The sequence below is a fragment of the Triturus cristatus genome, chromosome 5_1 (genome assembly GCF_964204655.1).
Source record: "Triturus cristatus chromosome 5_1, aTriCri1.1, whole genome shotgun sequence".
Classification (NCBI taxonomy): Eukaryota; Metazoa; Chordata; class Amphibia; order Caudata; family Salamandridae; genus Triturus; species Triturus cristatus.
Genome location: NC_140587.1, coordinates 302,268,158 through 302,282,790, shown reverse-complemented (window position 1 = coordinate 302,282,790; position 14,633 = coordinate 302,268,158). Strand labels below are relative to the sequence as shown.

General features: G+C 41.6%; 1 protein-coding gene across 1 annotated transcript in view; it reads right to left on the bottom strand.

Moving 5' to 3' along the window:
- C5_1H8orf76 (chromosome 5_1 C8orf76 homolog) overlaps positions 1–14,633 on the bottom strand; it is a 186,101-nt gene that overhangs the window by 129,139 nt on the left and 42,329 nt on the right. The window contains exons 2-3 of the mRNA XM_085605030.1: positions 12,312–12,395; positions 97–240 (exon numbers count right to left, since the gene is read on the bottom strand). Coding sequence (XP_085461156.1) covers positions 97–240; positions 12,312–12,395 — 228 coding nt within the window. The remainder of the gene's footprint in view (positions 1–96; positions 241–12,311; positions 12,396–14,633) is intronic.

The following is a 14,633-nucleotide window of genomic DNA, read 5'->3' as shown; positions in this document are numbered from 1 at the left end:
CGCATGCTGGTAGTATCAGTGTATGGAAATAACTAATGAATCTATTCTGATTTATGAGCTGGACATTAAGCAAAGTGAAGCATGGAGAAAACTAACCAATTTCTGGGCAATATCCAGTGCTTCCCCACGTCTTCCAAGATGACACAAACATCTAGCCTGGCTCTCTTGTACATCTCTTCTCATGGCAAGATTATTCGAGGCCAACAGCATAAAGCAGCTCGTGTACTCCTGGAGGGCTATCTATAAAGAGAATGAAATAAAATTAAAATTATAGCAGCAAACACAGTGAAAGTCACCACTTGACGAAAGTAATAGGGAAAGTGAGGTTGTGGAAATCAGAGGTGAACCTTGCACAGGGTGGCAAAGGAGTATTAGGGCAATGCAGAAATTAGTAGTAATATCCTCTTAGAACTAGACAAGGCAAATGAGAGAAGAAAAAAGCAAAAAAAGAAGGAGAATGAAAAGAAGGAAAAGCTTTATTCTGATCTCTGGAAACAGTGAGAAAAGGAATCCAAGACCAACAAAAAAAACAGTGTCCCAGCCTAGAATGCTGTAAAATGTAAACAACTTGGCTTCTTTAGAGCATATCATTAATTTGGAGGGAGATAAGTATCAAATCGCAGCATTAAATAATAATATCCTGACTGATGAAGACAATTTCAAAGTCCTTGAAGCCTCAAACAGTAGACTCAAGGTAGTGTTTTTGAGTTCAGTCTTTTACTCTCCAAATGATCATGATTTAAATTTCACTCATACCCAACTGTTACGCCGAGGTCAAAAACTAAAAGCAACTGCACCCATGGATATTGGCCAGATTGCATTTGTGACTCCTGCACTAAAGGGTAAAGGATAGTAGACCAGGACTGACTTCACAAGACACGATGTCATGGATTCGGTGAGTTCAAGTCCAGGACAGACTACTGGTACTTGGGATTCATATTCTTCCCGTAACGCTCCCTCCTTTAAAAAGCAAATTAGGGATCCAGAATATAAAAATAATAATCCACATTCGACAGGACTCTAAGACCAGTACAGGAAACTAGTGCGGTTAGTGTCGGGATAAAGATCGTGACAACAAAGAGAAACAGCCTGGGTATCCACTATTAAATCAGTTGCCAGAAGGGTTTTGAAGCTTGAATTCTGGGGCAGGGATGAAAAGATGTTCCTGAATGAGAGGTCCAAGGTTCTTTGAGTGAATATCACCAATGTTCCTCGGTTACCGGGACATTACAACCACTGTTAAGTAGAGCTCGACACAGGAGTAGGTTTTTCTGTTCCTTGTTTTCTGGAATGTTATTGAATGAATTAATTATGCACCAGTATCAAATGGTGAAAAGCCTTTGCTGGTTTTTAAAAGGTGATGCTTTTCCATTAAACTTGAAAAAAGGCAAGAATATTACTTAGGACTACATCTAAAGAATGCATACATTTACCAAGTGAGGTTCTTTTAACCCATCTCTCCACAAGCTCCTGTTTGGATTTGTGTCCAGTGCTTATTTTTTTAGTAAGTATTTATTGGTCTCCATATTGCATGTTAGTATGGAACATTCTAGGTTGCATAATATTTAGTTGCTGTGTAGTCCTCTCCCCTGGACAACATTTAACTGATTCCAGTAGTGAAGGAAATAGCAGGGTCACAGTACAATTGGTGGATTTTATTTTTGCTTTACATGGCACTAATCTACTAACCTTGGGACTCAAAAGCTAAATGTTCAGTATACAATGTAAGGGTTATCAAGTTTGAAGAGTGGAATCAAGTCTTCCACGTACTTTTTGATTGGCAATTCTTTGCTGCTTTTATTGTTATCACCTTGAGAAGTTCAGCTATACAGAAATGGGTGCTATTACACGAGAACTATAAGGTTTAGTTGGGAAATGTGAATTTATCGTTGACTATTCTGGTATTACTGCACAGTATCGAGGTAGGCGTATTTACTTGAGCAATTTGACTTAATCTTACCACTCAATGTGTATAGGTTCAACAATGGGGGGGTGGGAGCAGGCCGATGTCACTGCACAACAGGAATTCAAACAAGAGTCAAGGAAGTTATCAAGTAAAAAAAGAACTACTTAGCTTAGGGAATCCCAAGACTATGGTTTGCAGAGAAAAAAAACACTAATGAAAATTCCCAAAGATAGGAACTATCTGGGCTCCTATTTTTAAGAAAGGGTGACAGAAATGTTGCATGTAATAGCTCTTGATAATGGATGCACATGAAATCAGAAAAAAAGAAACCTGGTGAAACCCGCTTCGACCATCCATTTTTATGGATCTAAGCTCTTCATAATTTTCACCATTAATACAATAACTAGGCTGACTAAATCAACCTGCTGAAAGCTTTTTTTGCTGAAAAACATCTGCTATTGGGTTTTGTACCCTCTGGTTTTGTCTGCAACTTCTACTTCAGATTGTTCTTGGTAGGTATTCTGCCAGATACTCCACGCTTTTTACTCCAATTTTATTGTTTTTGTTTTTAGGATGATTCTAAATCCCATGCCCTTTTTTGGGTATCATTCCCATTTCGGTACCTCCTGTTCAATATCTTCCTCCACCTACTGGATGGCCCATCCTATTGAATGTTTTGCATGCCTACCCAGTCTTTCCCTGTAACTTATTTCCTTGTGCATGAACTTCCCTTATATTTGTCAAGGACCGGAAGGTAAGAACGTCTGTCTTTTAGATTGCACAAGGAAAGTGAAACGCCACCCAGCAAAGAATAACATATGTGAATGGTGTCAAGTATCTCTTTTCGATGGACAAACGGAGGAATAAAACCTCACAAAGGGGAACAAAAATCTCCTTTTGTAATTTTGTTATTTCTGACTGTAGATGAAAAGCGTGTTGGCGAAAACAGCAAACCATTCAAAATCCTTCTAACATGAAATGAGAAAAAACCCAGGTTATACAGAAGGAAACAGATCCGATCTGCTACAAACAAAAATCAAAAACAAAAAAAGTAGCAAGTAATGAAAGCAGAGATGAAGTGTCAGGAAATTGAATGCAGTGCAACATATCTTCCTGTACATATATTGTTCAAACAGGAACGGATATCACAGTAAAAGACTTTGCAACATTTTGGAGTGGAAAACCCAGATATTCTCCAATGGACAGATCACCATAATGACAAAGTTTGTTTCCGCCCCTTTCTAGGAGATCATGGGGTTTGGGTATGAAGCAGTCCAGTTTTGACATTATGCATACCCAACCTTCGAGCTCCAAGTGGCTCATGGAAATCCCATACATGTCACAACAAGTGATGAAGCACCAGAAACTCATGTCACAAGGACACTCAGTTCAGACTGAGCGCAGTGCCAGATAACAGACTGATGGATCATGTAGAACACTGCTTCTCCGTCGGAATCCATTCAATAAAGTAGGGGGGAAACTTAATAACCCTATGAGAACTTGGGCTTGTACGCTACACAAAGACAATTCAAGTTCTAATAGTGAGCAGCGCCTCTATTGTCGAGCCTATACTGAGGTAAATTTGGTTACACCCTGTGGAGATCCCTTTTCTTTTAGCTTTTTGTTTCTTTCTGAACTCAGGCAGTCTTTGGTAAGCTCTTGGTAGTCCTCAGCATCCATCCCAATACAAATGTAACAGCATCCCAAAGCCCTCAACCTCAATCCCCCTTTTAACAGTCGGCAAAAGTAATTCCTAGCTCAGGCTGCTTTCGAGGTAGACACATTATTCTTGCCTTAGGAGCCATAGGAAAATGGGTGTTGGGCGGAAAAGGGGTGGGAGAGGGTGCGGGTAGACCACAGGAGATGCTGAATACAGAAAAGGAGGATTTTCTTTTGGAGGGCCATTAGAAGACTAGGAGGGAATCTCTTTCCCCACTGTGATATTCACAAACTAGCTTAGGGCTCACCCAATGGCAGAAACAGGAACCAGATTGCATTTTCTGGCAGCGAACCATCTCCAACCAGGAACTGCTCACCAGATGCAAGCAAGAGAGCATGGACATCATCATTACGAGAACAGTATGGAGATGGATATGACACACTATGTTATGTTATATGAATTTGTAGAGTGCTGCTATTCACCTGTGAGGGTATCCAGGTGCTGGGTAAGGCAAGTCTGGGAGGAGGGGGGGAGATCTTGCCTGTTTCATCTGGAAAAGCCATGTCTTGAGGTTCCTTCGGAAGTCCATGAGGAAGGGGGAGGTTCTGAGGTGGCTCAGGAGGTCGTTTAGGTCTTGGCTGCGGAGTATGAGAAGGAGCGTCCTCCGTTTCTGAACATCTTGATGTGAGGGAGGTGTGCTCTTGCCTTGGGTGCAGAATGAAGGTGTCTGGTAGGTTGGTAAAAATTTAAGGGGTGGTTGAGCTAAGCTGGACAGGGTTGTGTAGAACTTTGTAGGCGTGGGTGAGTAGCTTAAACTTGCATCTGTTCTGGACTGGAAGCCAGTGGAGATTGTTGAGGTGTGGGTAGATGTTGTTATTTCACGGGATGTTCAGAATGAGTCTGGCAGCAGCATTCTGGGTGGTTTAGAGTCGGCGTAGGAGACAGGCCAAGATTCCAATGTAGAGGGTGTTTCCGTAATCAAAGCTACTTGTGATAAGAACCTGGGTGACCGTTCATCTAGTGTTTAGTGGGATCCACTTGAAAATCTTGTGTATCATTCACAGAATGTGGAACCATGAAGCGGAGACAGAGTTGATCTGTCCAGGATGATCCCAAGGATCTTGGTATGGTCCGCAGGTGTGGGTGGGGGGCCAAGTTAGGAAGAGGAGAAAACTCCATCACAAGAACAGCTCTCCACCAGACCCAAGAAGGCAAACGGAAGAAAGGCAGGCCAAAGAACAGCCTGAGGAGGTGAACTGTGGAAATAGAAATTAATACACTGAACCACAGCTAGTACAGAAATGCAATGCTGCCCTACATTCCAGTAGGCATAACAGGAAGTAAGTAAATAAGGAGACTTCTCAGTTATTCGATGTTAGCAAGGTTCATGGAGATCAAGAAAAAGTGGCCTTCTGGAAAGAGGTTTTCAGGCCGATGTGTATACCATACAAGAGTGGAATGAGAGGTTTCAGTCTCTGAGAAATGTTGTAGGGGCACAAATGTATAACCAAAATACATTCAGTGCATTCTCAGCACCATTATAAATGATAGATTTCTGGTCTTCTCAGCAACACATTTGGAATTCAAAGGCTTTTAGAGTGTTAGAGGACTAATATATCCCATTATTGTAAACCCAACCTAATGCCTCACTTTCTTTCACCCTCTACTAACAATGTATCAAACTCCAAAGCCATTTAATATACTTCTGATCAATTGTCCAATGTTTGGAAATTTGAGAAATGATTAATAGATACAATCTTTCACCCTTATGTCGGGGAATTTCTTATTGACTTCTATTGTCCTCCATAATGTCATTCGGAACGAGATTGGCAGGGTGAGTCTGGTAGCATATATGGAAAAGGGGGAACAAAACTGGAGAAACAAAACAAGATGCCATGACATTCGCAATTCTGGCTTCATTTGTGTCCCATCATATCTCTGCAGCTTTGTTTTTTAAACAATGAATAATAAGAATGCTAATCCAAATAATGTTTCTCTCAAACACTTTGCTTCTGCTGTACACTTCTAGCTCAATTCCTTCTCAGGCTACTTATGCCAAAAGCTTTTTGGGTGTAACACACACTCTGATACCTACTGACCCATTTCTTATCACCGCTCCCTCTAAAAGGTCAGCGAAAAATCTATTGCTTCTCAGTCAAACAAATCCAAGACAACAACCTTATCAGTATGTTTAACTCTGCTTTCAGTGATGGTAGTAATCCTGGAAAGGTGCTGGTTTAATTAATTGTTCATATTTTAGCTCTATTATGATTACGCTTTTGGTGTAATTTGGTGTATTATGAACTAAACTTGTTTCTAATAATATATTAATATGTGAAATGTTGCTTGTTCTAAACTATTTGCCAATAGAGTAAAGAAGTAACGGGTTTTGGCGATATCGCGCACCAATTGCTAAAGCTGTCAGATGTGCAGGGCTTGTGACTGCTTACATCTTTCCTGAACTTTGTTGCTGGACCGTGGCTCACCGAGGACCCCTCCGAGGACGCTTTGCTGATTGGGGGGTGTTTTAACTTTTATCTTTGAGCATACCATTCCGGGACTGCGAGGACCAGGCTGCTTGGCGGTGATCGCAGCTGTCTCCTCTTCCCGGCCCCTCCCCTCCCTCCCACAGTCTTTAAAGCTCAGCCCTGTTTCCGCGCGCAAGCGGGACGCGCGCGGGACGAAGCCCGGGGCTAAGCCCGGGCAAAGGGCGGGCCGTTTGAGGCCGTTAGAGAACGGAAGAGACCGGACCGGGCCATCCCCCATAACGCTCGTAAATCTCTGTGAACTGTGTACGTATTATTACATGTAATTTTATGTTATTACCACTGCATATATATGTTTTTAAAGACTGAGTATATCTGATAAATTCGTGCACTAAAGTCCCTACCTATTTCCATTGGCCTCTAGGAAATATGGTACTAACCAGAGGAAAAAAAACTAAAGTAAAAGGGGGCGGGGGTAAGCTTTCAGGTCCTATGGACGATTTTATAGTCAAGGCTAAAACATTTATTGACCAAAGTATCAGTTTAATAGAAGGCATTGTGTCTTTGGACTTAGCTTTGGCTAAGAGATCATCTATAGGTAACCTAAGGGATGCGAAAACCCCGGAAATGTCCAGCATTACTGGGTGTAGGTCGCTCTGCGAGGGTAGGCGTAGCCTGCCAAACAATGTTGACCTATCGGCTTCCCAACTATCTGACTTTCAGCTAAGTCTAGATTTAGAGAGGACACCAGAGTTGATTCCCCAATTAACACCGGATGACAATCAAGAGGGAGGAGGGAGGGCGCTATACGAAAACGAAAGAACAATTTAAAAAATCCTAGCTCTCGAGAAATTACTGATCAGCGCAGTGGGGAAGAGATTGCACCTCCTAGTGCAGAACAGCTAACTGATCCTATAATAACAAATCAGTCCTCACATGATATTTTAGAACTTATCAGCGAGAAAGTCCCTATGCACTTACCATCAAGCAAAACAATAAGGGATATCGAAAACCAACAACTGATTAATAATATCACAGCCCTCCTAAAATCTTCCCTTGCTCCACTCGAATCAAGACTAACACAGATAGAGCATCAGCTATCGAACTTGATCGAAATTATGAAATTTAAGCAAGCTCATGGGGATCAAAGTAGGGAAGGAGCTAAGATGCTCCCTCAAAAGCCAGCACATAGACAAAATAAAGTTCCAGAAACTTTACCTTTAAAAGTAACATCTAAGTCACAATCTTCCAAAGTACGAAACACCAACAGAGTAGTGGAATCTACCCTAAATCCTAATATAACTTCGCCCCAGGGTAATGCCTCGACAGAAAAATCCCAGTCCCGATAATTTGGGCACCCAAAAAACCGCTGCCTAATACAAAAACCTTGTCCCCAAAAAAATCTGCCCCAAAAACCGTAGCGCCTGATACCAATAGAGGTGACTCAAGGAAACCTTCTGAAACTAGTCTGGCTGTTGATCTGCCGCCAGAAGCAAGTCCTTTTGTAGTCGTAATGACAGGTGTCCCCGAAATAGTGGATCCAAATGCAGAACCTACGTGGTCACTGAAAAACAAGGTCCAATACTGGCTAAATACAAATCGCCCTGTTCCAGCAAGTTGGACTTGTAGGATTCTGATGGTACGTAAGACTCCTTGGGTGGGAAATACCAGAAAAACAATACCAGGGGACTGCATTTTGGTTACATTCGAAGACCCCAGTGTGGTAAATTATATTTGCTCCTGGGAGTTCTCGAATACAAATGAAGAAATAGGAACTAGGAGACTCTCCTTTTTTTATCCTTTCGGTCTCTATAAAGGGATTCCTAATAATTTTGCTCGCCCTTGGGAAGCAGTAGCCTTACGCCATGGGAAACATCCCAACCAATGGCAAGTAGCGGGTCCCCGCTATCATGACTATGATGGTCCCTGGCATTCATCGGGGCCACGACATTGGGGTGGTGGACGGGATGAATGGGGCATTCGTATGGCATATAGAGAGCCACCCCAAAGGGACGTTTGGTCCAGTGTCCCGACGGCAAATAGGTATAGTGTCCTTGAAACGGTCGACTGACCATTAGTGATGACAGAAACGACTAATTCTAAGTCATGTCATCCAATGCTCAAGGAAAAAACAATTAGTCCAATAAATGAACCCGCGACCAACCTAGAAACTATTAACTCCAAGATATGTTATCGAGCGCCCAAAGAAAAAATGATTGGCGTAGCAAATGAAGCGCCGATTAATATAGAATCGCAGCCCTTACCTATCCTCTTCTGGAACGTAGCGGGCCTTCGATCCAAAATTGAGGATGGGACGGCTGCAACTTTCTTTGAGTCAGGAAAAATTATATGCCTTCAGGAGACATGGTCCATGACCGAGCTTCATCTTCCGGGCTATAAAACATTTTTCATTCCTGCTCTGGGTACTGGTGTAGGCAGACCTAAGGGAGGGTTGGTCACATACATTGCAAACACAGTTAATTTCCTGAAAATATTTGTAGTAGCGTCAGATCCAAATTTTCAGTTATTTTCCCTTGTGTTAAAAAATAAAGAGTTGATCCTCTTGCTTAATCTTTATAATAATCTAGAGGAGGAAACATTCCTGATTCTTCTCTCTAATATCAAAGAAAAGTTAACCCATAACCTAAGGACAGGAAAAGGGATAGTCCACCTCTTATGGTGAGGAGATTTGAATCTACACCCATGCCCACATGTCGGGAAAAATCGTTGTGGGATTGTGGATGAAAATGATATTCCCCTTATGCATTTTTTTCATAGCAGGGGGGGACCGCAATGAATAATGTCTTATTAGACCTGGAACTTGCAATCGCTAATGAGCCAAGTCCAGGCTCAAACTCCCTGCAACCAACATATGTGGGTCGAGGCTACAAAACGACAGTAGATTACATCCTCTTGTCAACAGGACTGTTGCCCCGAGCTAGGTTCTTCGAGGTCCTGACAAATGATCTTAGTGATCATTCTGCTCTTAGGATGGAGTTTTATGTAACTGATCTTCAATCTCCCACCGCTGCCATAGCGAAGACCCTCGCACAAAACAACTTAGAGTTAGGAAGGCAAAATGGTTACACATTAAAATGGGGGACGATAAATCCAGAAGAAATCACAGGAAAATTGGTAAAAGAGGCATACACAAACATAATTAAGTGTTTGGATTTAGGAGCATCAGATGCAGAAGTCCTAAATAATTTCTCGCAAATATTAGAGAAAATTAAGGGACTTCTCACAGTAACTTTAAATAACTCAAATCCAACCAAAGGGTGGTTTAACCACAATTGCACCACGGCGTTAACTAAGTTAAAGGAGGCGCTAAATAAAACCGATAGAGACCGGGAGCAGATTCAATCTTTGAGATACCAATATCGAAGGGCACGTAAGCAAAGAATTAAAGAATTAAAAGAGAAATTATGGAATGATTTACATTCCAGTGCCGTTTCCAAAAACAGTGTCGCTTTTTGGCAAACTGTTAAAAACCCTTTTTTACTGGATAAAGACGGTCCAAAGATAGAAGTGGCAATAGAAGAAGATGTCTGGGTGTCCCATTTTTCTAAGATTTTTTAAAACATAGCAACATCGCTAGGGACACAATCCTCACTTCCAATAGCTGTATATCCAATCCCTCTGCACTTCGACATTTCTGAAATTATAGTGGCCCTGGAAGCAAGTAAAAGTGGGAAAGCCCCAGGCCCAGATGGGGTTCCAGTGGACCTTTTTAAATTCAATCTAGATCTCTGGTCCCCCATCCTTACTAGAGTATGTACGGCAGCCGTGAAGCTGGGTCTGTTAAAATCTTGGACAAAATCGATCATGGTCCCAATTTTTAAAAAGGGCGACCGTCAGGACGTGAAATGCTACCGTCCGATTTCTCTATTAGATTCTTTAGGAAAGGTCATTGGCAGAGTCGTGCTTGAACGACTCCGGCTTTGGGCTGAGGAGGGAGATATTATCTCAGATCTTCAATTTGGATTTCGGGAGGGTTTTGGAACGGTAGAACAGGCCCTTAATCTCAGTTTGATAGTGGGCAAATATCTCCAAGCAAAGAAGGACACGGTTTACATGGTCTATGTGGACCTGTCCGCTGCTTTCGATTGCGTTTCATACGCAAAACTTTGGATGATCTTGGCCAACATGGGAGTGGACCCCCCACTTTTAGACTTTTTAAGAGAGCTATATTCAAACGCATCAGCAAGGGTGCGTTTTGGTACGAAGGGGGAGCTGACAGCACCTTTTGCAGTAGAGCGTGGAGTCAGACAGGGATGTGTCCTGGCCCCCTTCCTCTTCTCCCTGTACACAAATGGACTGGAGGGAGAGATGTTGAGGGGGGCCCAGGATCTTCCACGAGTAAAACAGCGCCTGATTCCGGCTCTGCTTTATGCAGACGATGCTGTCATTTTGGCACGTACGCCGCGAGAACTGCAGAGGTCTTTGAACAGATATGTCGACTTCATGGGTGAACTGGACCTACAAGTAAATGTTAAAAAAACGTTCGTCATGGTAGCAGGTAGCGGGAAAAAACGGTTAAAGAACATCAACCTCAAAGATCAAAAACTTGAGGTAACTACTCAGTACTGCTACCTGGGTATCATGATTGACGAAAGACTTAACTGGAGACCAGCAGTAGAGGCCAGATGCCACCTTTTTAAAAGAGCCATAATTTCCTTGATGAGTTTTTCCCAGAGACTAGGGAGAAGGCCCCCAGTGGAATTATTAAAAATCTATATAGCCAAGTGTCAGGCTATCGCACTCTATGGGGCGGGAGTCTGGGGACATGTAGATGTTAGTGCCCTACAGGTGGCCGAAAACACTTTCCTTAGATTCCTCATAGCAACACCGCGTAGTACTTCAATCTACGCCTCCCACTTGGAACTTGGAATTCCTTACTTAGAGGACCTACTAAGGATTCAACCACTATTGCTTTGGCGCCGCATCTGGTCTTCTGATAAAAACATTTTAACCCAGGAAATTGTGGCAGATTCAATGATCCTTGACCAATCCTTAAAAATCAAATGGCTTCGGTATATCAGAAATTTCCTCAATGATCTCGGATTGGAGAAATATTATCTTGAACCTAAAAACATTATCGAAGTATCTAAGCGATCATTGAAACAATTGGCTCTGACCCACTTAGAGTCATTGAGGTTGACATCCGAGTCGACAAAATCCTCGGTTCTCCATGCCAATATGATTCAGCTCACGTTTTTTATCCAGCCTTATCTAACATTACAGATCAGTACCTATGATAGAATGTTACTGACAAGATTCAGATTAGATCTTTTCCACAGATTAGTATCCTTCCCGGAGAGAAAAAATTGGGAACTAATTCTCCCTATCTGTCCTTGTGATGAGGAATCAATACAATCTAATTTACACACAATACTGTTTTGTAAATTCCATCATCTACATAGGAGGGTTTGGCTACTACCCTTGTTAAAGCAATGGGGACTTAGACAGTGTCGTCCAGCTATGCTACGTCTCCAATTGCTAGAATCCGAACTGGTTTGTTATCGCGTCCTTAACTTCTTAAAATGTATTATAAAGCATAGGAAAAATCTGTAAAATGTATGTTAGACGTACTTCCACATACGGCACCGATATTATGAGAATCTTTTCTTGTAAAATATTTGACTTTGCACTTCTGTAAATTTTATTTCCTATCATGATTTTTTGTTTTAATGTGCATGTGTATTCGTTTTTCCTGAAATGTATCTTTTATGGTTTTACAATTTGTAAAAAACCGAATAAAGAAGTTTATTATTATAAACTATTTGCAAAGACTCTTATTGATTGATGTGTAGCATTGAATTTCTCCGCTTATTAAATATTTCACTAGAACATTTGCTACATATCGACAGATCCACTAAATACTCGTGTCCCAAAGGGATTACATTTTTTATTGTTCTTATACTAGCAAATTAAGCATTGGGTATCAACATTCAGGGCCATTTGCAAACCTTTTGCGGTTACTATTTTCAGAGATTTAAATAGCAGCCTCAGTGTTGGATGGGCTGTCCTTTAAATAGCTGAAGAATACAGGGCTATAGGACCGCTGTACAGTACACTTCAAATGCAAGAGCCTGGTCAACCTCCGTCCGTGGACACCACATCGCTTTATTACCAGAGCAACATCACAGAGTTGGTCTTCAAACATAATATTCATCAAACGGTACAGTTGGCCCACAGTGCACATCCTCCACCATTTCACAGGCAAAAATATTTAGTGGCGCAAAATATATTTCGGTACCTGGAAGTCCTTTTGCCGGTATGCCAGATCTCCGCGAAACTTTATCTCCGTGCAATCTTTGCTGTTAATTTCTTCGCAGAACCACTGAAAATAAAAATTGAGGTAAAAATTGCAAATATTGACATTGAAGTAAGCTGTGCTTTAGGTTGTCTGTCAGTACAATGCGCGATTGAAGCAAGCATTTTGACATCAATCTTCGTCTCAATAGAAGAAGAAAAACATTTGGAAATATAGCTTTACTATTTGAAGCATCACTATTAACTTTTTGTGGCATTGAGTGCCTAGAGGTGATCACCCTTGCAGAGGAGCCACATTACGTTCTATAGTTCAAACTTATGGAAACAAAAATACAGAATCCAAAACAACAAAACATGCAAAATTAAAATAAGTATCAATGATACCGCACTGATTCATGTACAAGTAGCACCTGCATAATGTAACAAGCATAAATGATATCCATGAGTAACCAGGCAGCCTGCTTATACAGCTTATACGTCTTAACTAGTAAAGACAACTTACAAGAGCTTTCAAATGGTTCACCTAGTTTAATTTTCTAACTAATATCTTCGTTTTTTGTAAGACTTCAAAGGAAATGCATCGCTCTAGTTTTAAAATCTTTACTATCGCTTCCATGTTGTTGAGATGCCTTCCCAGTGACCACTGATGCACGAGCTACTGTCACCTTTTAAAAGATATTTTGGGGGGAGTTGCAGGAAATCTTCATAGTTTGAGACACAGCCCGGGAAAATGTAAGACTTAAGGTTTCTGTTGTGCAGTCCTGTTTCCCCTAACCCTTCTGCAGAATGTACAATCCAGAGGTGGCAAGTCGGGGATGATGTGCATGAGACCGATTCTCTTTTTTTCACCCCATACAGAAAAGATTTTTCCACATGCCTGAATCCTACCTGGGGTAGTGGGGCCTTTTCCCACACTTACTACACTTCTTACGCATACTACTGATACTAGATTAACTTGGCATCAGAGGAAACATTCAACTGGTCTCCTCCTACATATACAGAAGCTCCAGCGTCATCTCTCTGCCCATCTGAATGTCAGCTCCTTCCATCATCAACTTTAGCATATCTCACCCATGTTCATCTCACCACTCCTTTTCAACTTCTACTTCATCCTGCTATCAGATCTCAACAAGTCTTCCAAACGAATTTGCTTAACTAAGCCAACAATATGTAGATCACCCTAAAGTTGCAAAGTCTGAAGAATCTACATGCTCAGAATGTGACCACTGCCTTAAAGCAGACTCTCATCAAATATAGAGTAAGCACCTTAAATGTAACTTTAATTTAGAACTACCAACCAACACCCATCTTGGCCCAAAAACTAGACACTCTGCCAGCAAAATCAACTTACATTTTAGAGTTTGGGAGTAAACATGGACTCCAGCCTTTCTCTACTAACAAGAAATGTATTCTACACCATGCATACTGTTTGACACATCATCCCTCATCTACATTTCCATAATTTCTACAGGTCAACATCACCTTTGCTACGTACTGACTAGATTTTGCAAATGGCCCTGCTCTTCCCATTCCAAAGATTACAGAGGATCCAAAATGTGCCAGTTAAACAGCTCCCAAACACTTGTGTAAGGGAATGCATTGCATGAGTTCTCCAAACGCTCAGCCTTTAAGCACACTGGGCCATCCATGGCAAGGGCCCATGCATCATCCAATAAAGGCTCTAAAGATACTCACATAACAGAACCACCTGCTCTAGACTATTGATCAATGAAACCCATCGGGGAAATATCATTCTTCATACAAGTACTAAAATTACGCTATCCCTGAAAAAAATATATCCAAAAAGTCTTGGAATTCAGGAAGGAATTTAAGGCCTGTTTTGTTCCCAAACAGATGATGTAGGTTCATACCAACCACTTAACAGGACTCCATATTTCACATAAGGTAAGAGTAGGCTTCAGATGGCCTGGGATCACATCCACACAAAAGCCATAATCTATTCCTCCCCATAAGGAGACAACCACATTCACAACTATCACTCCAACCGTAAGAAGTGGAATCTGCAACTCAATGTTTTACACCAAAAATCTTCCCACACAGGGCACCCTCACGGCCCATGCCTTTCCAATGGGACACAACAATAAAATTAAGTTCAAGAGATCTTTTCCTCAGCTCTCTTTTCCTCACCACATCAACAGATGAGAGCATAAGAGCGCCACACCGATTGTAACGCACAATATCAAAACACTTCACCCATACACCACATTACAATCCAACATCTTTTCAACTAAACATTCCCTGAGGTGTGGCGCCATGCCTGTTCGGCTGTTCATAAGGGATAGGA